This window comes from Myotis yumanensis, unplaced genomic scaffold, assembly GCF_028538775.1.
Source record: "Myotis yumanensis isolate MYYU_CA2020_CCGP unplaced genomic scaffold, mMyoYum1.0.hap1 SCAF_10, whole genome shotgun sequence".
Classification (NCBI taxonomy): domain Eukaryota; kingdom Metazoa; phylum Chordata; class Mammalia; order Chiroptera; family Vespertilionidae; genus Myotis; species Myotis yumanensis.
This window is the reverse complement of record NW_027223761.1, coordinates 17,307,743-17,334,134: the sequence shown is the minus strand read 5'-3', so window position 1 is coordinate 17,334,134 and position 26,392 is coordinate 17,307,743. Positions and strand designations below refer to the sequence as shown.

General features: G+C 46.3%; 2 protein-coding genes across 3 annotated transcripts; one reads left to right on the top strand and one right to left on the bottom strand.

Annotated features, from left to right (window-relative positions):
• Positions 1–852: 852 nt before the first annotated feature.
• ACP2 (acid phosphatase 2, lysosomal) lies at positions 853–13,366 on the top strand. The gene is made up of 11 exons (XM_070427947.1): positions 853–1,312; positions 1,903–1,998; positions 2,282–2,368; positions 3,616–3,768; positions 3,876–3,974; positions 4,054–4,143; positions 4,614–4,746; positions 5,472–5,557; positions 5,678–5,784; positions 5,904–6,079; positions 8,811–13,366. Exons 1-11 carry the CDS (start codon positions 1,187–1,189, stop codon positions 8,942–8,944), a joined length of 1,287 nt encoding a protein of 428 aa, XP_070284048.1. The 5' UTR covers positions 853–1,186; the 3' UTR covers positions 8,945–13,366.
• Positions 9,821–26,123, bottom strand: DDB2 (damage specific DNA binding protein 2). Of its 2 annotated transcripts, XM_070427949.1 has the most exons (11): positions 26,056–26,123; positions 25,770–25,962; positions 24,325–24,461; positions 23,791–23,982; positions 14,793–14,938; positions 12,956–13,055; positions 12,705–12,882; positions 12,294–12,436; positions 10,726–10,890; positions 10,558–10,603; positions 9,821–10,259 (listed from the first exon to the last, which is right to left on the bottom strand). In XM_070427949.1, exons 2-11 carry the CDS (start codon positions 25,894–25,896, stop codon positions 10,210–10,212), a joined length of 1,284 nt encoding a protein of 427 aa, XP_070284050.1. In that variant the 5' UTR covers positions 25,897–25,962; positions 26,056–26,123; the 3' UTR covers positions 9,821–10,209. The 2 variants fall into 2 exon arrangements, with proteins under 2 accessions (XP_070284050.1, XP_070284049.1); XM_070427948.1 differs by lacking the exon at positions 26,056–26,123 and having other exon boundaries at positions 25,770–26,043.
• Positions 26,124–26,392: the final 269 nt, after the last annotated feature.

The window sequence follows — 26,392 nt, the reverse complement described above, 5'->3', positions numbered from 1 at the left end:
GAGGGGACTAAAATTTCATCTGATTCATAACTTATGACTAAATAAGAACTACTTGGCTACCAGGACTTCAGTTCTCATATTCTATTCACTACTCCACAACAACTCCAGAAGCAAAATTTAGATCCTGAGGTATATATACCAGTAAATCATTTAATCTGGAGCCCTAGGGCAAGATCATGACCCTGCTTTCTCCCATGATCATGTTTTATTTTTGTGATGCTCTGAAGTGCTTTGCTTCTAGAGAGCAGTTTAGATCAAAGCATCCCAAGGGCCTATGATCTGACCTCCTAGAGCTGTGAATCACTCCCAACTCGGCGTCACAAAGCCTTGAGACCAAATTGGCTGCACTGGGACCCTAAAGGCCAATGCCAAGAGGGCCTCGGATTCTGCCACAACCCCTCTACTCCCACTTGGTAAGTTCCTCCCCGCTCCCCCTATACATCTTCCCCCTGGTCTGAAGTTCCTCCCTTGGGGATTCACTGCTTTGGTTTTGCCAAGCCTGAACACCGTGCGACCCAACTCCTTCGGGAAGAGGCATGACATTCTGATTTTAATGAACTAAAACTAGGAATGGCAGGAGGGCAGGGAAGTGACTGGAAGGTGAAGTGAGAAGGCTCCTGAGCTTTGCTCAGGGCATGAGCAGGAGGACAGACTGGGAACCAACTTCAAGGGCACAGGAGTCCAAAGGGCTGTTTACACGCTGTGCCCTGCACCTCAAACAAGACCTCTTCCGGGGAACAGAACCGGACCACGGCTCAAATTTCACCCGAAGGCAGGGGTGTGGAGGGGGCGCCCTATACCATCCCTCGTCCCAATTCCGCGTCCTCTGTGGCTCTGCGCTCAGGCCGGGCAGACCCCGGGCCCCGGGGGCCCTCGCTCTCCCGGCCACTGGCCCGCTCAGGGCCAGCGCCACTCGGGCCCGGCTTCTCCGCCGGCAGAGGCAAACCCGAGCTCAGGGCTCTCTTTACCAAGACAAGGTCTTCAGGCCCTTTCTGCCGCGCGAGGTCGCGCTGCATGCCCACGCTCCTCTGCCCCGGCCGGGTCGCGAGTCTCCTCCAAGCAAGCCCTCCCGAGCCCTCCTTTAGCAAGATGGTGGCGAGTGCACTTCCGGCGAGTGTCCTCCAGGGCGCGTCCGGGCGGCTGCTGCAGGTGCCGCCCAGCGGGTTCCACCCTCTTTGCTGCTTAGATGATAACGGTGATGGCGGGCGGACTGTTTGGCTGGAGCCGAGCGGCTCTTCTCCAGCTCCTTATTGGCGTGAACCTGATGGTGATGCCTCCCATCCAGGCCCGGACTCTGCGCTTCGTTACCTTGGTAATGAGAGACGGGGTCGCCCAAGGGTCGCCAGAGCTCGAAGGGCACGGGCTCGCTGGTGGAGGGAGGGGCGGGGTTTGTGGTGGGGGTGTGGGGGGCTGGAGGAGGAGCTGGATTAGGAGACAGCTGGCCTGCGGTTTTGGGGGCTCAGGGTTGGGGGCCGGGTTCGAGGTGATGTGGAGCCGCGGGGGGTGGGGGTGGGTGAGCTGCAAGGAGTTCTATATCAGGGGATAGGTCGGGTGAATCTGCCCTGAGGAGGATGTAAATGGGTAAGAGACCCATCCCCCTACAGAAACCTTTGGTGATCTTCCCAGTCCTCCCACCCTCTGCCTTGCTTTTATTTCTCTTTTCCTTTCCCATCTGTACCTTTGGCTTTGCCTATGACCTCCGTGGTCATTGCTTAGCCATGTTAGACTCTCTGGAAGCTGGAAGAAGTTACTGACTTTTGAATTGGGGTCTTTTGCAATGGGTAGAGTTAAGGCTTCCCAGAGGGATTGAGGCTTCCCTCTCCATCATGGGGCAGAGGTGGGCTCTGGGTCCCCATCAGGGACACCCTTGTGACCCCTAGGCAAACCATTTTCTTTTGTCAGCTGTACCGACACGGAGACCGGACACCAGTGAAGACATTTCCCAAGGACCCCTATCAGGAAGATGAATGGCCTCAAGGGTTTGGTCAGCTCACTAAGGTGGGTCAGAAGCCAGTCCTTCCTCAGTATGAGCTGCACAATGAGTGACCTCTAGAGCAGGCTACAGAACTAGGGCCCAACAAACTGCCATGTCCATTGTGGGTGCTGACTTTGACTAGATTTCTTGCCAAAGACAATGCCACACACAACTGGCTACTTAATAAATGACTTCTGGGATCCCACTAACACACTCCTACTTCCAGCCAGGGGTAAACTGAAAAGCAAAAGTGCCTAAACCCTGTGGGATTTGTGAGCCATCCCTAATCCTTGGGTTTGCCCATAGGAGGGGATGCTACAGCACTGGGAGCTGGGCCAGGCCCTGCGGCAGCGCTACCGTGGCTTTCTCAACACTTCTTACCACCCACAAGAGGTAAGGCTGGGAGCTCAAGATGCAAGGAGAATGGGATCTGCTGTCCTCACCCTCTGTCCTCAGGGAGCCTAAGGGTGAAGCTGGGCACTGCCTCCCCCCCCCCCCCCCCCCCATGCATTTTTGGTTACAACTAAGGACAAGACATCCAAGGGCTGTCTAGAACAAAACCCTAGAGCAGTGGTTCTCAACCTGTGGGTCACGACCCCTTTGGGGGTCGAACGACCCTTTCACAAGGGTCGCCTAAATACATCCTGCATATCAGGTATTTACATTACGATTCATAACAGTAGCAAAATTACAGTTATGAAGTAGCAAAGAAAATAATTTTCTGGTTGGGGATCACCACAACATGAGGAACTGTATTAAAGGGTCGTGGCATTAGGAAGGTTGAGAACCACTGCCCTAGAGGCTGAGTTGCCCCTGCTTGGGTGGGAAGAGGCAACATTTATCAAGCATCCAAGTTCAGACTGAAGGAAGGGTCTGGCAGAGTAGTGTCTGGCTCTGTGAAATAACTCAGGTTTTCCATTCAAGACACATATTGAGTACCTACATCGGGCTAGCATTTTGCACATAATGGTATACTACACACATATGATCTTTGTCTTTATGGAACTTAGAATGGAAGATTGGCAAGTTTTTTGGCTCCTTGAGCTCCGCCCCCTCCCACCCCCCCAACCCCCCCGCCGAGGAAGAGGATAGCTGTTCCTTTGGTTACCACTCTCAGCCACAGCTCTCTCAAGTCCCTAGACGTTATTGTTCCCTTGAGGGCCAGCTCTGTCTTGATCTTGCCTACCCCCACAGCTTTCTCCTTTTCCCACAAGCATTTATCTGTTCCTTGTCTTATTTCCTCTCCCGGCCTCCAAGGCAGTTTATAAAAGGGGGTGTGAATGGAGATAGTTTCCACCCTCAAGGATCCTGGCCTAAATAGGGAGACAGGATAAAACCAGACAGACAGACCAGAGAGCCTTACTGACTAAGCACTTCGGATTGGGAGGGGCATCTGAACTAGAGCCATTCCCATAGGAGCCATTCTCAGAGTAGTGATAGCTAGCCCCCAGCTGAGTGTTTGGACCTTTGCTGGGAGAAGAATGGGGAAGGCCAGAGAGGGTGCAAGGGCCAGATGCATGGTGGGATTACAGTCTGTTCAGTAACCATCAAGAGCAGGTTCTCCCCTTAGGACCCCACTGAGGAGCCAAAGCTCCTCACCCCACCCCCACAAGAAGAGACTCATGTTGTCATCTCTGCAGGTTTATGTGCGAAGCACCGACTTTGACCGTACTCTCATGAGCGCTGAGGCCAACCTGGCTGGACTTTTCCCTCCCAATGGGATGCAGCGTTTCAATCCAAACATCTCTTGGCAGCCTATTCCCGTCCACACTGTGCCCATTGCTGAGGACAGGGTAAGACTGGCCAGCCCTTCACTGCAGGCCGTGAGGGGCAGCTCTGGCCATGGGCCTGCTGACCACTGATTCCCTCTCTGCCTCTGCTTCTCCCTTTTGGTCTGCAGCTGCTGAAGTTCCCACTGGGTCCATGTCCCCGTTACGAGCAGCTGCAGAACGAGACCCGGCAGACACCAGAGTATCAGAATGAGAGTATTCAGAATGCAGTGAGTGGGGCTGAGGTGGAGGTCATCACACTGTCCTTTATCCCAGGGCAGGATTGACCCCCTGCTCCATTTGTCATAGCAATTTCTGGATATGGTGGCCAACGAGACAGGACTTACGGACTTGACACTGGAGACCATCTGGAATGTCTATGACACACTCTTCTGTGAGGTGAGCCTGCTTAGGGTCCCCAGTGTGACCCTTTCCTCTTACACTCAGCAGGCTCAGGTGACCAGAACACGGAGAGCACAATGCCTGACTACCATTCCCACTGGGGAGGTCCAGCCCAGCCGCCTGCTTCTTGTGAAACAAGGGAACTTCCCTCAAGGGTGCAAAAGAACCCCAGAGTGGGAAATAGCTTATTAATTGTCAGCAGTTCCTGCCCTTCTCCACCCAGAGCGCTGGTGGTATCTGACTCCATCCTGCTGAGTCACGTTTTTTGTGCCTGAGCCTCCTTCCCTGTGCCCTGCAGCCTCAACACTGTCCGCCATGTCCCTGGTTCCAGTCCCCCTGCCTCACCTCTCCTCTCCTCTCCCTCCCCTCTCACACGCACACAGGCACCTTCTCACTGGGGAAGAGAGATGCCCCGGGAGAGGCTCTGGCCCAGGCCGGGGAGCTAACCTGCCCGCTGCCATACGCAGAAAACACATGGGCTGGTCCTGCCGCCCTGGGCCTCACCCCAAACCATGCAGCGTCTGAGCCGGCTGAAGGACTTCAGCTTCCGCTTCCTCTTCGGGATCTACGAGCAGGCAGAGAAGGCCCGGCTTCAGGGGGGTGAGTGACAAAAGCAGCATGTCACTCCCTTCCTCAGGACCCTACAGCATTAACAACCTGCTCTTGGGGGCTTCTCACACACTTCTCCACCCGAAATGTTCTCTGCTCTTTCAAAACCCCTCGGATCCCCCTCGTCATCCCGTTCGTCACCAAAGTCTCCCTAATTCGCCAAATGCTTAGCACATTTGCACTGGACCAATGACCACAATCAGGCCCACATGCTTCTTTTCTGCTGTTCATATTCTTACGTTTCACTCATGTCAGAAGACCCTTCCCACTTAAAGGAATTCCCACCTCCAGAGAGCCATGGGGGCCACTCTGAAAGGAGGCCGAGAGGAATGCCAAGGAGCACCCAAGGGAGAGCTGTCGTCGAGCCTTTCTGGCATCTCAGGGTTTTCCGAGCCTGCATATGGCAGAGTTCCCTCAGCCTGGAGCCACTGCCATGGGTATCCTAAAGCAGTCTTAAGTTTATATTTGTTCTGACTTGGAGGACTTCTTCAAACATGGGTAGGGCCTTATAGCTCCTGTTTATCTTGCTTCCCTCTGTGTACTTGAAAGGAAAGTTGCCAGAGAGCAGGGCGTTCCTCTGTGGTTCACAAGCACCTAAAGAGTTCTCTGTGTCAGTGATCAGACCCAAGACTAGCAGAGGGTGACAGGACCACAGATAGAACTGATCAGAAGAAGTGATGGCTGTAGCCACTGACATGGGGATTTTTCTCCTTCAGGAGTCCTGCTGGCTCAGATACGGAAGAACCTGACACTGATGGCAACCTCCTCCTCCCACCTCCCTAAGCTGCTGGTTTACTCCGCGGTGAGCTCCCTTAGTCCCCAGCATGCTAATGTCAAACAAGGAGCTGGATTTCTTCTCTATTCGGTGCTGGGGAGGGGGGTGCAGGGGAGCATGCTAATCGGGAGCCCTTCTCCCTTACAGCATGATACCACCCTGGTTGCTCTGCAAATGGCATTGTATGTCTACAATGGTGAACAAGCCCCCTACGCCTCCTGCCATATATTTGAACTGTACCAGGAAGACAATGGGTGAGTGGAGCTACTAGTCTGCCCTCTGGAAGGGCACTCGCATGGTGGCTATGGGCACCCTAAGGACTCCGTAACAGGCCTGGTGGGCAGCTTCCACCTTGTCTCCCATCATCCCTCAGGAATTTCTCAGTGGAGATGTACTTTCGGAATGAGAGTAACGAGGCCCCCTGGCCACTGAGCCTGCCTGGCTGCCCTCACCGCTGCCCACTGCAGGACTTCCTGCGTCTCACAGAGCCTGTTGTGCCCAAGGACTGGCAGCAGGAGTGCCAGCTGGCAACTGGTCCTGCAGACACAGGTGAGCTGCTGCCCGCCTCTGTGCTAGCCATGTCCCAGAACAACTTGCAGTTCATATCCACAAGTCTCGAGAGAGTGCTCACGCTTCCAGCCATCTTATTGCATTTCCCTAGACAGTTTACTACCCACCCTGAGACCGTTTCACCTATTCCCTAACACGCTCAGGGGATGCCCTCACTTCTTGTAGCACTGAGAAAATAAAAGCAATCAGGAGAGAATCGTTCTATTTTCCCACCACCACGTCTTCCAGCTACTCACTGGTGCAAGCTGCTACTTAAGGCCCTGCCTCTCCAATTATACTCTGGGCTCATCTGTTCTCCACAAGGACCTCTGATGTTTCCTCTCTGCGGGATCAGTCCCATCTCAAAAGCCTAATAAAAACCTCTCAGACCCCCATCTTTCTCTGTTCCCTGTTAGAGCGCAATCCTTCAGAGTTGCCTAGATTCTGCTTTCGCTTCCTCACTGTCCATTCTCTCAGGCGCCCACTGGACAGTCTGGTGTCTCCTTTCACTCCATTAACTTTTGTCAAAGGCCCAGTGACCTCTTACCAAAACCAGTGACCAGTTCTTAGTCAGCTTCTCTCGCCTCTCGGCAGCATTATATAACTGGTCACTCCTTCCTTAAACACTTCCTTGGCTTCTCTGCTTTTTCTCCTAACTTATTGGCACCTTCCTTACTGGCTTCTCCCCACTCAACAGTGGATGGTCCAGGGCTCTTCCTTGGCCCTTTTCTCATCTCTGCCCATTCTCAAGGTGATCTCATCCAACTTCATGGTCGAATGTACCAATGCTAAGTTCTGTCTTTATGTGATCTGCAGATTCATAACCTCTTCTCTGAGCTAGACTGACATACCAGCCAGCTGCAGACTTGAGGTCTCTACATGGATGTGGCATCTCAAAGTCAATATCTGAAACCAAATGCTCTTCCTCCCCCCGAAATTTGTTCTCCCTCCAGGCTTCCCCATCTAAGTAAATGCCACACCAGTTATCTAGTCACACAGTATAATCCTACGATTTATCTTGAATACTCTTTCTTAGACCCCACAACCAATCCACTAGGAGATTCTAGCATGCCAACCTTTAAAATACATGTTCTTACCTTTAATAGTATTAACTCACTGACTTCTCTTTGTTCATTGCATTTACTTCTAAAGTGCAGCCTGTAAGGTCCACTTGAATTTGGCTCTGGCTCTCTGTAGCAGACGGTCAGCAATTCTCCACCCAGTCAGACCTAGCACTCTTGTGTCTGTAGAGCTGTCTTTTGGATCTGAAGCTTTTCACATTTGGGGGAAGGCAGCATGACTCCATGGCTAGAAATCTGGGTAGCATAACTTTGTGGCTAAGAGCACAGATGTTGTCAGACCTTGTTTTGACTCCTGCCTGCCTTCTGTCATCAGACTTTTGGCAGATTGTTTAACCTCTTTCAGAACTTTCATTTCATCAATTACAATAAAAAGTCTACCTTGAACAAAACACACACAAAACATGCTCTTGCTCCCTAGTCCAATCTACCATCATCTCTTGCCTGAACTACTGATGAGCTTCTTAACGTTTTGAGTCTCTTCTTGTCCCTACCAGTCTCTCAGCGCAGCAGAGTTAAATTTCTTTAAAAAGTAAGTTAGGCCCTAGTTCAGTGATGGCGAACCTTTTGAGCTCGGCGTGTCAGCATTTTGAAAAACCCTAACTTAACTCTGGTGCCGTGTTACATATAGAAATTTTTTGATATTTGCAACCATAGTAAAACAAAGATGTATATTTTTAATATTTATTTTATATATTTAAATGCCATTTAACAAAGAAAAATCAACCAAAAAAAATGAGTTCTTGTGTCACCTCTGACACGCATGTCATAGGTTTGCCATCACTGCCCTAGTTGGTTTGGCTCAGTGGATAGCACGCCAGACTGGACGAAAGGGTCCCGGGTTCAATTCCTGTCAAGGGCACATGCCCAGGTTGTGGGCTCAATCCCCAGTAGGGGGTGTGCAGGAGGCAGCTAGTCAATGATGCTCTCTCATCATTGATGTTTCTATCTCTCCCTCTCCCTTCCTCTCTGAAATCAATAAAAATATATTATTTATATAAAAAAAGAGTTAAGTTGGGCCATAGCTGGTTTGGCTCAGTGGACAGAGCATTGGCCCTCAGACTAAAAAGTCCTGGGTTCAATTCCAGTCAGGGGCAGTTTGGTCTCTCTCACATCGATGTTTCTCTCTTTTCCACTTTCTCTAAAAAACAATGGAAAAATATCCTTGGGTGAGGATTAATAACAACAAAAAAGTCCGTCAGTTCACATTGCTACCCTTCTCAGATCCTTCCAGTGGGTTCCCATCACCTTTGGAATGAAATCCAAGTTCTTTACCACTTGGCCTGGCCCTCCACTCTCATCTCCTACCTGCCCCTCACTTACTCTGCTCTAGCGATACTTTCTTGATGATCTAGAACATGCCAAGCTAGTTGCACACCAGGGCCTTTTGTGCTTGCTCCGCCCCCAGCAAGGACTCTCTCCTCTCAGATCTCGTGTCTCACGGGCTCCAGGTCTCTGTTCAGATTAACCTTGGTGATACCTGTCCTGACTGACCTCTCCATCCTTTCCCCCTTACCTTGCTTTGCTTTATGGCATTTGTCACTAACTGTGGATATCCCCACTGTGAGAACAGTTCCTGGCATATGGTAGGCCACCAAGTATTTGTTGAATGAACATTGACATGTCCTTTCTCTCCCTATCCCCGTGCCCAGAGGTGATCGTGGCCTTGGCTGTATGTGGCTCCATCCTTTTTCTTCTCATAGTGCTGCTACTCACCGTCCTCTTCCGGATGCAGGCACAGCCTCCCGGCTACCGCCACGTTGCAGACGTGGAGGATCACGCTTGACAACCACTCAGCCCCCTTCCCTCTGCCTCTTAGGGGAGGTGGGCTTGGCCCTCACTCCTGACTGTTGCTGCTCCCAAGCCCATGGGCAGGAGACCCTGGGTTGGGCCTTCCTCTGATTACCCCAACCTAGACGAACAAGTGGGACTGGGCTTGGCCCATGGCACCTGCCACTCAATATTCACGTGCCCGATGTTTCCCAAGTTCTGTGTTGGATGTTGGCTCTCTCCAAATAGGATTTGCCTCCTCCATGCTCCCTAAGGACCTGATATGTAGACAAGGTTTAAAGTTTCACTCAGGACCTGGGATAAAAAACTGAAGGAGTTGGTGCTTCATCTGCCTTGCCTCCCAGTCAAGACCTGCTCTCTCTTCCAGCCCGGAGTCTTTGGCAAATGGCTCAGAAGACACAATTTTGCCTGTCAGTGCTTATTTTACTGGGAAAAACTGCATAATATTGGGGACACGAACACCGGCCACCAAGGAACCAAATCACCCAACAGCCAGCCAGTCAAGTTTCCCTTCTCCAGCTGAAGCTACCATTAGTCAGACATACTGCCTCAGGCATCCTGCTTAGCCTGTAGCTTGAGTAGGTCCGAAAGGTGTCTGTACTTGGGAGGGAGTCAAGGGAGGTGGGAGGAGAGTGAGGGGTGGTACAGTAATGAAACTACTACCCCCCTCTGCTGGGCTCGGGTCTCCAGGGATGTGAGGTAAACGCAGGTTGTAAGCTGGACAGCTGTTGACTATGGCCCACAATAGGGCTGAGGTAGCTTGAGAAAAAGGAAAATTTTGGACTCTTAGTGCTGTTTCTGTGCCTGTTCTTCGTTCTGGAGACCCAGGAGTGCTTTGACCAGGTCAGCGTTGGAAGAGTCACTCAGAAGCTCATTGGGTATAGTTTTATTGGCCATGTCAATAGTGAGCACAAATACAAAACCAATACAAAACCAATACAAAACCACCACCTGATCACTCTGCCACCACACGTCAGGGAGGAGAAAAGCCTCTGGCTCCAGGAGGAGCTTGGTTCCAAGCTCAATATAGCAGGGAGCCTGGGGGAGCTGTGTCGCCAACTCTGGGGAAGTTTCGGAGCTAAGTCCAGAGCAATAACATAGCCAGTGTCCCAGCCTTACAGTATCCCATGCCACAGCATCCTCGCTCCAGCCCTAAGACTTGGATACCTTGGTCCTTTAACACATAGCTGCCTCTTCTCGCAGGACTTGTTCTCATGTGGCTCCAAGTCCTTGCTTGGCCCACACCTTCATTATTGTCTCTCATTTCCATATCCCAGCTTTCTCCTGGCTCCAAATGAGAACGTGATAACCTAGGATGAATAACACCAGTCTGACTCACCTTCTGTTATCTGTCTCTCAGAGCTTGGGGCTGGCCCAGGGAGCCTAGAACTTGGTAAGGAAATACTAGGGAATTGGACAACAGCCAGGCATTACCAAGACCAAGACCAAACAAGGGTGGAGGGCCTAGGCCAAATAGACCACTGTCCCCTGGTTACCTTCTTCACTGACTGCTACCTTAGGTGAATGTGGCAGGGCTAAGCTGAGGTCAGCTTGCACTGAACCTTGGGAAGTAGGGTCAGGCTTCAGATAACAACCTACTTCACTCACCCATCAGAGAGGCCAGTGTGTCCCCCATAGGGTTGAACTCATTGAGCTGCAGAGACAAGGGGATAAGCATGAGGAGGGGGTGAAAGTATTATTTCTGGTCATTTTTGGTCGATAAGGTAGGTTGAATCCCTGCTTCCTCCCATTATTATTTGAGGGCCCAAGTCTCACCGAAATGATACCAGAAGATTCTGAGTCATAGAGCTGATGCATCAACTTCCCTGAGCTTCCATCAAACACATCGATTGTCCTTAATTCATGGGGGAAACAACTTTTGAAATTAGGATCTGGGTATCTGCCCACAACAATGAGGTTGTACCGTGGATGCCAGGATGCCTAGGAGATGGAAAGGCTGGTCATGAGAGAAATGCAGAATACTATCAAGAGGGTTCATAAGTATTCTTTGCCATTAACAATTGTTAATACAGTTGTCAACGACTTAATAACAGAGATAAGATCTATATGAAACTACAAGAATAGTTTTCAATTGCGTATACATCTACCAATGTAAATTTTAAACTCCAAGCTGGCCCCCCTGGCCCTTAGGACACCTTCAGGCCTTCTCTCTTGCATTTGCTGAGATCATACCAACTGACAAATGTTTTACCATCAGCCTGATGCAGACATTAACCAAAGAGTAAGCCTACAACAAAGGAACAAGCTTCTGGTAACCAAAACCAAATTGGACATATGTTCTGAAGTAACCCCACTACTATCTCCTTTATCAACTTCAATGACAAAGAGTTGAGTAGAAAATGCTAGTGCCTGAAAAGAGTAGGAAACCTTTGTTCCCCAGATTATCCCTCTCAAAACAAATCTGACAGTGATTGGAATGACAGATTGGATGGGATTTTCCTAAGAAACTTCTCACAGAAGTTTTGAAGGAGGAAAGAAATGGTAAGCAGGAAGGAAGAAGGGGTACATGCAAAGGCTTAGAAATAAGTCACAAACCAGTCACACCAGGGAAGCTGTAGTGGGCTTCACTGGATACAAAGTGAAGATGCCAACGGGAACACAAACGGGTGAAGGATCTGATGCCATTAGAACTTGGATTGGATTTGAGGTGCGTGGGGGCCACTCTAATACTAAATCATCATTGTGTACTGAGTAGGCATGGCACCATGTGCTCGAAGTGCACTGACTCAGCTTCACAGCAACCCCGTCAGTTAGAAACCATTATTCCCTTTATAGTCAAGGAAACTGGAATCTAAAATTGAAGTAGTTTTCCCAAGATCCCAACCCAGAGGGGTCTTCCTGCCAGAAGCTGGTGCCCCTCACCATTGACCAAAGTACAGGCATGAAACCTAGAGATTTGAAGAGAAACTGCGTAGGGGCTTGGGCAGGAAGGAATCACAGGACTTGACTGTAAGCCATGGGTACCGAGGCCAGGGAAGCCGCTGACAAAAAAGCTAAGGATAGCTTGTAGATCAACTGTACACACGGAACAAACTGAAGGCAGAACAGGTCAGGATTTTAGAAAATGCCGTCTGAGGAGATCAGGGCTGGGTTGAAAAAACTTTGGAAAATAGCTTATCAGAGAGACAACAGAAAACCCAGCACAATGGGATTGCAGAAATGGGACAAACGGAGCAGGGAGAGCCAGGGGATGAGACTACTTTGTGTCAGGGCAGGAAGAGATCTGGGAGGAAAGGCTTCTGTAATCTGTCCTTCCCCCTGCTCCCCGCCTTGGGCAGACCCGATCTGTCTCCGTGATCACAGTGCTTTACTCCCTCACTTACCTTGATGGGTGTCAGGTGCTGGAAGTGGCGGTGAGGATGTGGGATCAGGCTTGGGGGGCTGTCCCACTGGGAGGCAGAGTAAACCCGGATCTCACTCTTCTGGTCGGTGGTCAGGAGCTGGGCTCCATCAGGACTGAAATGAGCTGGCAAGTGACAAGTCCCTGAGCTGAAGGGCCTTCTCTTGCAGGGACCCCTCCCTCCCACTCCCTGACAGACAGGGCTGGAAGGGAGGAGGTGCATCTGGGCTCTGAACAAAAACATTCTAGAACTCAGCAGCTGACGAGGGCAGCTGAAGTCAGAAAGGTTCGCTGTCGGGGGTAAAGGTTTGACCTAGCGGCTTCTAAACTTTGAGGGCAAACCCCTGGAGCGGTGGGGTAGGTAGGGTCTAAAGAGGGATGAGGTATATCACACCTGCGTTGACAGGATGACTGTGTGGCAGTGAGTAGAGGAAGCTGGATTTCCCTTTAACCTGGCGCAGGTCCCAGATTTTCACTGTTTGATCTACAGAGGCCGTGGCCAGGAACCAATCACAGCATGGGTTCAGGGCCGTATGGGTCACTTTCTTTTTGTGCAATCTCAGATTCCAAAGCTGCAGAGAAAAGCGGTTCAGATGGGGGCAGAGACAAGGGGCGGGTAGGGAGGACCGGGCTCCGAGAACGCACCTCCCTGCCGTCCATGTTCAGCAGGATCACGTTCCCCACATTGTCTCCTGTGACCACCACTCGGCTTTTCTCGGACACATCCAGGCTGCAAAACCAGAAGCTGGAGGGAGAGACCTTGCTGTAAGGTTCTTGGGGACAGAGGCAAGGTCCATTTATTTATATTTTTAAAAATTTTTTTTATTGATTTCAGATAGGAAGGGGGAGGGAGAGAGAGATAGAAGCATCAATCATGAGAGAATTACTGATTTGTGAGCCTGCAACCCAGCCACATGCCCTGACTGGGAATCAAACCCGTGACCTTCTGGTTCATAGGTCGACGCTCAACCACTGAGCCATGCCATCCAGGTGCAAGGTCCATTTATTCATGGTGTAGCTCCAGCGTCTAACACATAGAGATATTCAATAAATATTTGTTGAACGAATGAATATTATCTTGCCATGGACTTCCAGTGAGGAACAGACTTGTCTACCATCCAGACAGAGGTTATGGAGTTGATGGGGCTCAGAAACCTGTCTGATGGGCCCAGGATCCTCAGCTAGTATGAGTCCCTGAAGCAGCCAACCTCAGAGCGATATGACAAGCCCCCAGGTTAGCTTGCTCCACACAGCCCTGGGTTCTGCGGAAGACTCCTTTATGACTCTCTCCCTTTACTCTCCACCTGTTGAGTCAAAGGAGGTGACAAACCAAACAGGCTGCCTAGCTCTGTTCCTCAGAGCTGGCTAGAAGGGAACTTCTGCCCCCTTCTGAGCATTTAGGGGGAAAAGCACACACAACCCAGAAGTTGTCTGGCTCTAGTCCCTCAGACTCCTTGAGGACGAAGGGGGTGGGGAGGGGGGTGCTTCAGGGATCCCGATAGCCAGGAGAGCTCAGATTCTTGTCTTTTCTCTCAAACCCTCAAATCCCTGCTCTACCGCCTTTTGCATTCCCTGTAAATCTCTTCCAGAGGAAGGGTTTCTTGTGGAAGAGAAACCTAGAGCTGTTCTAACCTGTCCCCTATCCTGATAACTCGTGGACTTCTTACCCCTGTGGGGCGGTCCAGGATAACATCCAGTGCTAGTTAGACCCCCACACCCTTGGTTCTTTAGGGAGCAGGGTCATGTCTCTGGGCAGAAATCAAAGTGACAAGCTTCTGTAGTTTCTACAACCACTTGCTCTTGCAGAGTCCAAAGTGCTTTATGGACATGATTCTATCCATTTAAGCTTCATGGAACTGGTCAGGTCATCACACCCCAGTGGATGTAGGGAATAAAATTTAAGTTCTTATTTCCTGCTCCAGGCTTTAAGTGGCTTATTCTAGGCCAGTGATGGCGAAACTTTTGAGCTCGGCGTGTCAGCATTTTGAAAAACCCTAACTTAACTCTGGTGCCATGTCACATATAGAAATTTTCTGATATTTGCAACCATAGTAAAACAAAGATTTATATTTTTGATATTTATTTTATACATTTAAATGCCATTTAACAAAGAAAAATCAACCAAAAAAATGAGTTCGCGTGTCACCTGACACGCATATCATAGGTTCGCTATCACTGTTCTAGGCCAATGCCAGTTTGACTTGTCCAGTGAGAATAAAGGTCTCACCTGATACAGGAATGACTTACAGACGACGGAAGCCCTTCCCTTGCAGAGAAGAGTGAGGCTCCAGAACTCCCCCGATTAGTACCCCACCTGGACCAGAGTAAGCAGCTAAAGAAAGGGTTTGAGGAAGAGACTGAACGGTGGAGAGTGGCCAACACCTTTTCTTACTTCCCTGTGGTAGAACTGGGACCTGGATGCTCTCACCAGAACCTCACTGAGAGCCTAAAAGCCCTTTCCCCTCATTGTTAAACTACTCACTTGCAGGTGTCATAGCTGGTATAAACTCGGAGAGTGTTGCCTTTAAAGTCTTGTAGCCTAGTTGTCCCCTCCATTGAGGAGGTGAAAAACTGGTTGGTATTGAGAGGGTTAAACTTCAGCCCAGTGATGCTGCCTCCAGCTCCAATCTAACACAGGAAGAGAAAAGCCAGTGAGTGATGATGGCCCAGGAGGAGGAGGAGGCCTGGTGCACATACTCTGCCCAAGAGAAGTGCCAGGCAGGCGGCACTTGGGGCCAGGCCAGTTTACATGCCCAGACCCTGGGATGCTCTCCATAGTGCTCTTTGTTTCTTGAAGTTTTAGTTTTTGTTGTTTTTAAAATATATTGTTATTGATTTCAGAGAGGAAGGGAGGAGAGATAGAAACATCAATGATGAAAGAGAATCATTGATCGGCTGCCTCCTGCACACCCCCGACTGGGGATCGAGCCTGCAACCGGGGCATGTGCCCTTGACCGGAATCAAACCCTGGACCCTTCAGTCCACAGGCTGACACTCTATCCACTGAGCCAAATCAGCTAGGGCAAGTTTTCATTTTTATTTTATTTTAAAAATTAACCTACAGTAAATGTGGTTGTTTTGGGTATGCAGTTGCATGAATTTTAACACATGTATAGACTTGAATAACCACTGCCAAAATCAGGATGCAGAACTGTTCCGTTACCCTCCCAACCCCCTCCTGCTCTCCCTTTGTAGACCTCCCCCCACCTCTAACCCCTGACAACCACTGCTCTGTTCTCTATCACTGGTTTTTGCCTTTGATAGCCTCTCATGTAACTGATCATAGAGCATGTAGCCTTTTGAGACTAGCTTCTTTCATTTCATCAGCACGATGCTCCTGAGATTCATTCAAGTTGCTGTGTGTATCTATAGTTGGTTCTCTTATTGCTGAGTACTCCATTGTGTGGCTGTACCACAGTTTATCACAGTGTTCTTTTTAGAAGAGTTTCTGCCCAGAAGAGTGGCTGGGTTAGGAGGGCAGGAGACAGATCTGAGCTCCTTGCTATCTTTCCAAACCTTCCAGATAATGATGATGAAAATAATCATGTAAACATTATTAAGTACTTATGCATCAGGCACTATTTTAAGAATTTTACATCCCCAAGAGTCCCTTCTCCACTTCTTCCTTGTGCTACTATTTCAGCCTTATGGACCTCTTACACAACCACCACTCCACTCAACATGCTAACTGTCACTTTCCATTCCCTCTATAAACATTCTGACGGAAGCCCATGGTCTGACAAACCCTTCCTGCTAATAAGATAATCTGATCCTACCAGTTGAGGCCAGTGTTTATGTGGGTTAGTCGTGTTTGTTCTTAAGCCTGTATATTCCAGTTTTACTTTTTATTATAATCATATAATGCAATTAAACAAATAATTTAATCACACATAATTTATTAAACATTTAATTAAATATTTAAACTAAACATTTAAACATTCAATTAAGCATGTAATTTAATTAAACTGATGAAGTACATGCAAAAAGAAAGACCATTGTTTTTCCTCTGAAATTATATTGAATGCTTTGGAAGAATTAGATAAAAATGAATTGCTAAAAATAATAGTTGTCAAATTAAGCATGAGTGAGAAACTTATAAACAATTAGGGTGGGAAATAATAAAAATTTCAAAGGAATCTGCAATCAGGTTGCTTCAGGACTATCTTTAAATTATGTTTCCACTTTAGACCATATAAAGAATACATTATGTGTGCAGTTTATATAAGACCAAGTACACCCTAATCAATGACCCTTACTCCTGGAAAAGGATAGGCCCTATGTCAAAGCATTAGTAATAAACACACATACACATTTTAAATTAAAATGCATGAGTGTTCTCCTAGCAAGTGTGGACTAAGTAGTTTGTCTAATTTTTACACTGAGGAAGACTAACAAAACCTGGACAAAATATGAAAAAGAAATATATTTGAGACTTTCAACTCCAGTGATGGTGGGTTAGCCTGTATCTGGCCAACCTTCTGAGAACAACTAGAAAAGGTAGATAAAACATGTATTTAAGAATGTAACATGATGCAGCCACTTGAGAAAATAGTCTAACAGTTCTTCAAAAATTAGCCCGGCCATGGCTCAGTGGTTGAGCATAGACCTATGAACCAGGTCATGGTTCGATTCCAGTCAGGGCACATGCCCAGGCTGTGGGTTCAATCCCCAGGGGGGGATGTGCAGAAGGCAGCCGATCAATGATTCTCTCTCATCACTGATGTTTCTCTTTGTCTTCCTCTCCCTTCCTCTCTGAAATCAGTAAAAATATATTTTTAAAAAACCACTAAACATAGTTACCATATGACCCAGCAATTCCACATCTAGATGTACATCCAAGATACATGAATACATATGTTCATGTAAAAGCTCGTACAAATATTCATAGCAGCATTATTTGTAATACAAGAAAGGCGATAAATCAACGACTCAAACATCCATCTCAAGAAGTTGTAAAACTAATAGGAAACTAAAGCCAAAGAAAGTAGAAAAAAAACACACACACAGAATGAAACAAAACAAATATATTGTGGGGAAAGTCAACACAGCCAAAAGTTGGTTCCATAAAAAGACCAATAAAATTGATACACCACTGGTAAAACTGACCAAACAAATGAGAAAGCACAAGTAATTTAAGAAATAGAAAAAGGGACATCACTATAAATTTTAGATACTTTAAAAGGTAAGAGGATCATAAACAATCTGTATGGTGTCTCATTCATCCTCAAATACTTTCCTATATACAAGGTAAGGCAAAAGTAGGTTTACAGTTGTTTGTATGGGAAATAATACAATAAGAAATAATAATGCAAGAATAAACTCTGTTTTGCATACTCACTGTACACCTACTTTTGCCACACTCTGTATTTCCCACAAGAACATTCTCCTACATAACCGCAATAAGACCATCAAAACTTAGAGGTATCTTAAGTAGTTCAAACTCATAGAAACAGAAAGAATTGCGGTTGCCAAGGGCCGGGGAGCAGGGGAAGTGGGAAATGGTTATTAAATGAGTATACAGTTTCAGTTTTACAAGACAAAAAGTTCTAGAGATTTCTTGCACAATAATGTCAATATAGTTAACACTACTGAACTGTATACTTAAAAATGATTCATATGATAAATTTTAGGTTATGTGCTTTTACCACAGTTTTTAAAAGGAGCAGTATTACTTGTTAGAGATATAATTGTAATTGTAAAAAAGTAAAAAATTTAAAAAAATTTAAGTGAAAAAAAGGGAATCTATGATAATAAAAGTGTAATATGCTAATTAGACTGGATGTCCCTCCGGATGTCCTTCTGGACAACCTTCCGGACAAAGCAGGGACTTCGAGGGAAGCCCGGGTCCCAGGTGCCAGAGGGAAGTTGGTGCTAGCAGCTGGGGCAGGGAAGGCCTACTCTTTACAAATTTCATGCATCGGGCCTCTAGTATAACTAATAAATCAAAACAAACAAAAAACCAATTAGTATAGTTTACCACATTAACAGAATAAAGGGGAAAAATCATATGCTTACTGACTTCAATAGATACAGAAAAGCATCTGATGAAATTCAATTATCATTCATAATAAGAACTTTTGGCAAACTAGGAATCAAAAAGGAACTTAATATGATAAAGGGTATTTAAAAAACAAACAAGCTCCTAGGTATACATCCAAAAGAACTGAAAACATGTTCAAACAAAAACAAAGGAACATTCAAAAGGTAGTAAAAAAGGTAGCAAAAGGTGGGTACAACCCAAATGTCCATCAACAGATGAATGGAAAAATAAAATGTGGTCTATCTACATGATGGAATAACACTCAGCTATAAAAAGACATGAATATAGCATAGAGGAACCTTGAAAACATTATGCTAAGTGAAGCCAGGCCCAAAGAACAAATATTGTATGACACCATTTATAGGAGGTACCTAGAATAGTCAAACTCATAGAGTCAGGAAGCAGATTAGTGGGCTGGGGAAAGGGTAATAGAAAGTCATTGTTTAATAAGTACAGGGTTTTATTTTGGAATGATGAAAAAGTTCTGGAAATGAATAGTGGTGATGATTGCACAACAATGTAAAAGTACTTGATATACACTTACAAGGTTTAAAATGATAAATTTTATGTTACGTATATTTTACCACAATAAAAAGTAGCAGAAATTATACGTAATGATAAAATATAAAACCCTTCTATGATCAAGAACAAGACAAAGATAAAAGCCTCAAGACAAAGCACTCAATGCACGCTCTCCCTCTGGGGAGCAGCACATGCCATTCCCTTCCCCATCTTCTTCTTCCACAGGCATGTATCTCCTACCCTCTAAGGGTCTCCACAAGACTTGCAACCAGGGGAGCAATGGGCAGCAGCAGCTTGTCCCAGGCTAATCCCCTGAACCTGTCCCAAGGCCCCGTTTTCTCTGACTTCCCAGTGAGTCAAGGCAGCCCAGTTTCTTCTATGCTAAGTCCTTCCTGTCTTACTATCCCCAGCTTTAATAAACGTACCCTCATAGTAAAAAAAAACAACACAAAAAACAAGACAAAGATGTCTGCTATCGCCAATATTCAACAATGTATGACATGTCTTTGTCAATGGAATTAGGCAAAAAAAGAAGTATAACAATGGTAAAAGAAAAAAATCAAACTCGTTATTTGTAGATGACAAGATTATGTAGGAAAAATTTTTCAAGCCTTAAATAAACTATATATTAAAACTAAACGTAGATTCATGCTTCCAATCATGAACAGCACGTTGGTGACATGTAGGACAATACTAGTAGCCTAACATATATGTAATTGGAGTTCTAGAAAAAAAAGAGAGGGAGGAGGAAAAAATTCTTTGAAGAAATAGTGGTCTAACGTTTTCCAAATTTGATGGCAGTTATAAACTAACAGATCCAAGAAGCTCAGAGAACCACAAGCAAAAGAAACATAGAAAAAGACACTAAGAAAATCATAACCATTTTTAAAGCAGCCAGAAAAGGGAAAACTTATGAAAAGAGAAACATAAGAATGAGAACAGACTTTGCAGCAGACATCATTTAAAGTCTAAAACAAAAAAGCCCCCCCAAAACCTATGAACCTAGAACTCTGTACCCAGCAAAAATATCTGCCCTCCCAAAAGAAAAATACTGACTTTTTAAGATAAACAAACGGAAAAAAAATGCATCACCAACCAACCTACAATATAAGAAATGTTAAAGGCAGAAGGAAATGTTACCAAAAGGCCATCTGGATCACACAAAGGGATGAAAAGCACTGGAAATGGCAAATATGTGGGGTTTTATTAGGTTTCTTTTCTTGTTTTAAAACTATCTTTAAAAACTATCTACTCTATAACCCAACCACAAATAGGCATTTACTTTTGAAAAAGAAAAATATATATCCACCCAAAGATTTGTACTTCAATGTTCATAGCAGCTTTTTTATTTTTGCAACTATCAATAACTGGAAAAAATTCAAATATCCTTCAGCAGGTAAATTAATAAATAAATTGTGATATATTAATACACTGAAACACTACTCAGAAAAAAAACCTGATACCCACAAAAATGTAAATGAATCTTGAATAATTATACTAAGTGAAAAAGCCATGCCTAGCCAACCGGCGTGGCTCAGTGGTTGAGCATCGACATGTGAACCAGGAGGTCATGGTTGATTCCCAGTCAGGGCACATGCCTGGGTTGCAGGCTTGATCCCCAGTGGGGGCGTGCGGGAGGCAGCTATCAATGATTCTATCTTATCATTTATATTTCTATTTCTCTCTTCCTCTCCCTTCCTCTCTGAAATTAAATAAATAAATAACATTAAAAAAAGAAGCCAATAGAAAGAATATATATTGTATAATGCCGTTTATATAAAAGTCTAGAAAATGCAAATTAATCAATAGGAATAGAAAGTAGATCAATGGTTTTTAGGGGACAGGACAGAAGGAAGAAAGATTACAAAAGGGTCATAAGAAAATTTTAGGGGTTTGGCTGGCGTGGCTCAGTGGTGGAGCATGGATCTATGAACCGGTTCAATTCCTGCTCAGGACATATGCCCAGGTTTCAGGCTCAATCCCCAGTGAGGGGTGTGCAGGAGGCAGCTGATCCATGATTCTCTCTCATCATTGATGTTTCTCTCTCTCCATCTCTAAATCAATAAAAATATATTTAAAAAAGAGAAAACTTTAGGAGTGACGGATATGCAATAATATAAGTAGAAATATGAGTGTGTGAATAGTGTATACCTACACAGAAAGGTGTACAAAGTGGGAATTCAGGTAGTAATTACCTGATTCTTTAAACTTTCCTCTGTATTGTTTGAATTTCTTATGATGAACATAAATCATTTTTATAATGAGAATAAAATTTATCTTCTTGAAAGTGTAATACATGTTCCCTTCCCAAGGGTCTGAAAGATGTAAAGATGAAAGTCAAGGTCAGATGACTAAAGAAGTGACAAAATGAGGCACTACAGTTCCCGCAGTCATTGGTCTCAAATCATCTTTGTTGTCAGTATCTGGGAATAAAAACAGTTTTCCAGACCACCATTCCCTTCTGTGCCAACCTGCTAGTCAAAGTTCAAATGTCCAGACCAATCTCCACAATGGTGTGAGGAAACTTCACTTAAGTGCACATTATACTAAAGGGTGGTGTAAACCAAAAGCCTTGGTAAGTTCAAGACAGTTGTCATTCCATTTTGGTTGGGAGGCTCTTCCCCTAGGATACCTTTAGGCTACCTATTAATTTCCTCTATTCCCTGGATTTCGATAAAAATATAAATCTCTTCCTGCCCGAGCTCTGGTTCTGACTTCAATTTAAAGCTGCCCTTCCCAGTCCTGTCTCACCAGCTGGGCAGGAAGACCACTGAGCACTGTCCACAGCACTCTGCCGGCTGCCTTTCTTCCGGCTTTGGATACCTGTTTTCTTCAACATCCATCTCATACCTTGAATCCTAATCTCCCGAGCCTGTCTAACCTGGCTGTTTCCGATGGACTGCTTTAACTCTTCACTTAAGAGAATTCATTCTGGATTTATCCTTGGCCTCTTCTATCTCCAAATCAGAGATGGAAAATGGTGAGCTGAAGAGGAATTCAGTTCACAGATGTGTTTTGTTTAGCAATAGAGCATGCTCAATTTTATTTAGTTCCTAACATGAAAAATCAGGATGTTTTAAATTGAAACCCCTGTGTACTATTGGTGGGAATATAAAATGGTGCTGTCACAATTTTTAACAGTATGGCAGTTCCTCAAAAAATTAAACATAGAGTTACCATATGATTCAGTAATTCCACTTCCGGGTATATACCCAAAAGAACTGAAAGCAGGGACTCAAAGAGGTATTTGTACACCCCCATGCATAGCTACATTATTTACAATAGCTAAAATGTGGGAGCAATCCAAGTGCCCATTGACAGATGAACAGATAAGCTAAATGTGGTAAACACATACAGTAGCATATTATTCAGCCTTAAAAAGGAAGGAAATTCTGACACATACTACAACATGGACGAACCTTGAGGACATCATGCTAAGTAAGCCAGTCACAAAAGGATAAATATTGTATGATTTCACTTATATGACATACTCAGAATAGTCAAAATCATAGAGACAGAAAGTAGAATGCTGGTTGCCAGGGGCTGGGGGATGGAAGAATGGAGAGTGTTTAATGGGTATAGAGTTTCAGATTTAAAGATGAAAAGTTCTAGAGGAAGTGAATGTACTTAATGCCACTAAACTGTATATTTAAAAATGGTTAAATGCTAAATATTGTTGTATGTATTTCACCACAATTTAAAAATATCAGAACATTTCATGTAAATAACCAGGACTTCAGGCTCCTGAAAAAAAAATCAGACCTGATAGTATGGGACCTAGATTCTTACATGTCAACCATCTCCAGTTTATCACTGACCCTACCACCGAACATCATTCTTTTATGTTTAGCCTCTTTAGTCATGGGAGTTTGTGGTTTTCGCTCTCAACCAGAGCATCACTTTTCATAGTGCAGCCCAGAATCCAGCTGGGCAAGCTAAGGGTCTTCTCTTTAGTGGAAGGGCCAACACCCTCACCTCTCAGTGACAGGATAAATACCAGCATGATTAAGGCCATCCCTGAAAAACTCTATCCCAAACCTTGTCCCAAACACACTCTGCCTTTCTTCCTTTCATCTCCATTTATGTAAATATTGTTCTTCCTTGCTCTTCACTCAACCATGAAGCCTCCTCTATAGACCCTAATTTGAAAGAGGTTCTTCCTTCTCTCATGTTCTATAGCATTTAGCAGCTGTCGTGCTAGTTATTGTGTATGTCTGCATCCTATCTACCCAGCTACATGTCAAGCCCCTCATTCATTCAACAAATATAAAGCAGCTACTCTAGGCCAAACATCGTTCTAAGCACTGGGGACAAAGTGGTGAACCAGAAAGACAAGATCCCTGCCATTGTGGAGCTTACTTGCCAGTGGGCAAAGTTAATAAATAGGTAACACATTTCAGATATTAATAAACATTGTGGGTGGAAAAGTGAAGCAGGGAGATATGGAGTGATTGGATGGGATGGAGGCTACTTTAGACAGAGTGGTCAGTGAGAACTCTTTGAAGAAATGTATTGAGCTGAGACCTGAATAATAAGGGAGAACCAGCCAGGAGAAGACCATGAGAAAGAGTACTCCAGCCAATGGGAACAGCAAATGCCAAGACCCAGTTTCAGGAATAGAAATAGCTAGCATGGCTAAAGTATAGGAAGTGAGGAAATACAGCAGTACAAGATGAGGTCAAGAGTTATTAAGAGGCTTAGATCCTATTCTATGTGATGACTTACTAGAGGGTGATCAGTACTTTATACCTTCTAATATTTTAAGGGCAGGCACTCAATAAAAATGTGAGTATCATCATTTACTTGTTTGAAAATACCCACAGTTACTTTTGATCCCAATCATTTCCTTTTTCACTGGTTGACTTTTCATTCCTTCAACACTTCTTCAGCACAGTTATCTGGCACAGGGACTGCTCACCCCTTTAATGAAGGTGGGCTTGTCCTTTATGCCCAAGTTCCAGAGCATGATATCTCCCCCTTTGGAACCCACGGCCAGGGTGCTGGGGTGAGTTGGGTGCCATGTCAAGGATGTGGCCCTCCTGTCAAAAGGGGCAGCCTTTTGGGATATCCGGTAAGAAGCCAGAGAGTGCAAAAAGGACTGCTGGAGATCCTGAGATAGAGAGAAAAGAATTAAGTTGAATTAAAACCCAAGTCTTAGGTAAGCTGCCAATCTCTGCCTTCCTAGGGCCAAGTCCTCCCACCAGAGGAAAACTAACTGCTTGGCTCTGGGCGTGAACATATTTGAAATATACATGAACTAATCTTGGAAAGCAAGAGGCAGAGTGCATTCCAGCTGGGACCTTTACAGCTGGAATGAGTGCCCACAGGCCAGACACCAAGGTAGGGGTGATATGACCACCCGGTGAACCAACTCAGCATCTAATTTTGAAGCATCCAGTTGTACAAAAGCACCATGCAAACCCTTGTGCACTTCAGCCAGGAAACGCCTCACCTTCTGTAGCGATGGCCAGGCGGTTCTGCCCAGCTTGTGGTGATGGAGGGCCCTGACGATGCTCCTGCATTGTGGTGGGACCTGCAGGCTAGTCAACCTCTCCCTAAGGCAGCCTGAGTCAGATCTTCTGCTACAACCTGCCAAGTAGAACAGAGATGTTTTCCCTCCAATCTTAATGAAGAAAGGTTTTTCTGCTGAAATCCCAGGAAGAAAGCCTTGTTGTTCCATTTGGCATAGCCAATCCCTCCCATCACCTCCGAAGGCCTTTCCATGGTCTGCTCAGTCTCACCCAGCGCAAAAAATAAATAGTGAATAGGGATTCGGCCCCTTCCCCAAAATAGTAATTCTGAAATGAAACTAAATGTGATTTTGCCGGGTTTCTGAGAGCTGAGCCAAAGAAACAAGAATAAAGTATATGCAGAACTCTTCCTAGTCTGGTTTGGAAAACTCGTGCTAAGGTTGGGTGACAATTTTAAAATCACATATATTGCATAATAAAAAAAATTATGCAATCACTTTTGTACAGCACAGAAATGACTATGTAGGGAAAGAAGTATCTTTAAACCCTATATTAAAATAATGTAGAGGGAACCAGTTGTTGGCCCAAGTCTAATCTGTTCTCCTGGAAAGCAGCAGGATCTAGCGCCATCTGACGTGGCTCTAACTAGGCTACTTTGGGAGAGGCAGAGCCACTGAGACCAGGAACAAAGCCACTCGGGATGACCAAGATGTATTTGAGAATCCGATCTCTATGAACCCCGCCCCGTGACAACCAATTCTTTTTTCTCGTGGACAAAAAAACAACAACACCCCACTTCATCAACAACCCCTGCTCCAGTTTTTGAGTTCCCCCACTCTCCTTAGAGCCCTAGGGTCAATCCCCAACCAACCTCACAGAAAGTGCTTTCTAAGGAAATAGAGGGCTCGCACAGCTACAGCTAAGGACCCACAGCTACACAGAGCACCAGCAAGGAGGGCTTATTTTAAGCAGCCCTCGGTGTGTTAAAAATCCTGGTACAGCCCTGACCGGTTTGGCTCAGTGGATAGAGCGCCGGCCTGCGGACTGGAGGGTCCCAGGTTCCATTCCGGCCAAGGGCATGTGCCTTGCTTGCGGCACATCCCCAGTAGGGGGTGTGCAGGAGGCAGCTGATCGATGTTCTAACTCAATAAAGTATATATATATATTTTTTAAAAAATCCTGGTACAAAGAAGGAATTTGAAAAGTCTGTGGTGTCTTATGTAATGGAACTCATCTGCCTGTTTTCGCCACCGGAGGGAGGTGAAGCTCAAACTCTATGGTGTCAAAGGCTCTGCAGACGCGCAGCCCGAGGCATCTGAGATTGGGGCAGCCTCCGCGACCTAGAAGCCCCGTCCCCCGCTCCAGCCTCCTGCCTCCTGCGTGAGCACCCCACGGCGGAACGATTACAGCAGCAGGCGCGCAGTACCGGGGCCCTTCACACAGAGCTTCTTGGCCGCGGGCTCCAGCTCCCGGGGGCTCCTGCTCTTCTTGCTCTTGGGGCACACCACCATCTCGAGGGGCTTCCGGGTCTCTGGGCGTTTCTTGGGGGCCATCGCGTCGTCCGTGCAAAACGGTACTCTGCCGTACGCAGAGATTATGGAGGGACGATAGAGAAGCCTCTGGGGAGAAAAAGGGTGGGGAGCAGGGAACGGGTCCAACTTCCCGCCAAACAGGCCAACTTCCCGCCAAACAGGTTCCCGGCTTCCCACTACCTTCTAGTTCCGGCCCCGCCCCTCTCGGCCTCTCCCGGGAAGGTGGGGGCGCGCGCGGAGAGATGGGAAGTGTGTGAGGGGGTGGGGTCTTGGGCTCCCTAAAGAAATAGGAGGTCGCCTACGTATTGGCTCTGATCTATTCCAGCCCGCGGACTTGCCAGGAATAAAGATGGCCGCCAGGGCTATGCCACCCCACTTGAAGCCTCTTCGGACGCGACGCTGCCAGGCCTCCGCGGGTCCTCAGACGACCACACGTCAATCAAAGATTAGGCTCCGCCTTCTCTGTCTTTTAATTGGTGGTCACGTCGCTCGGGCTTTGCCATTGGCTGATCCGTAC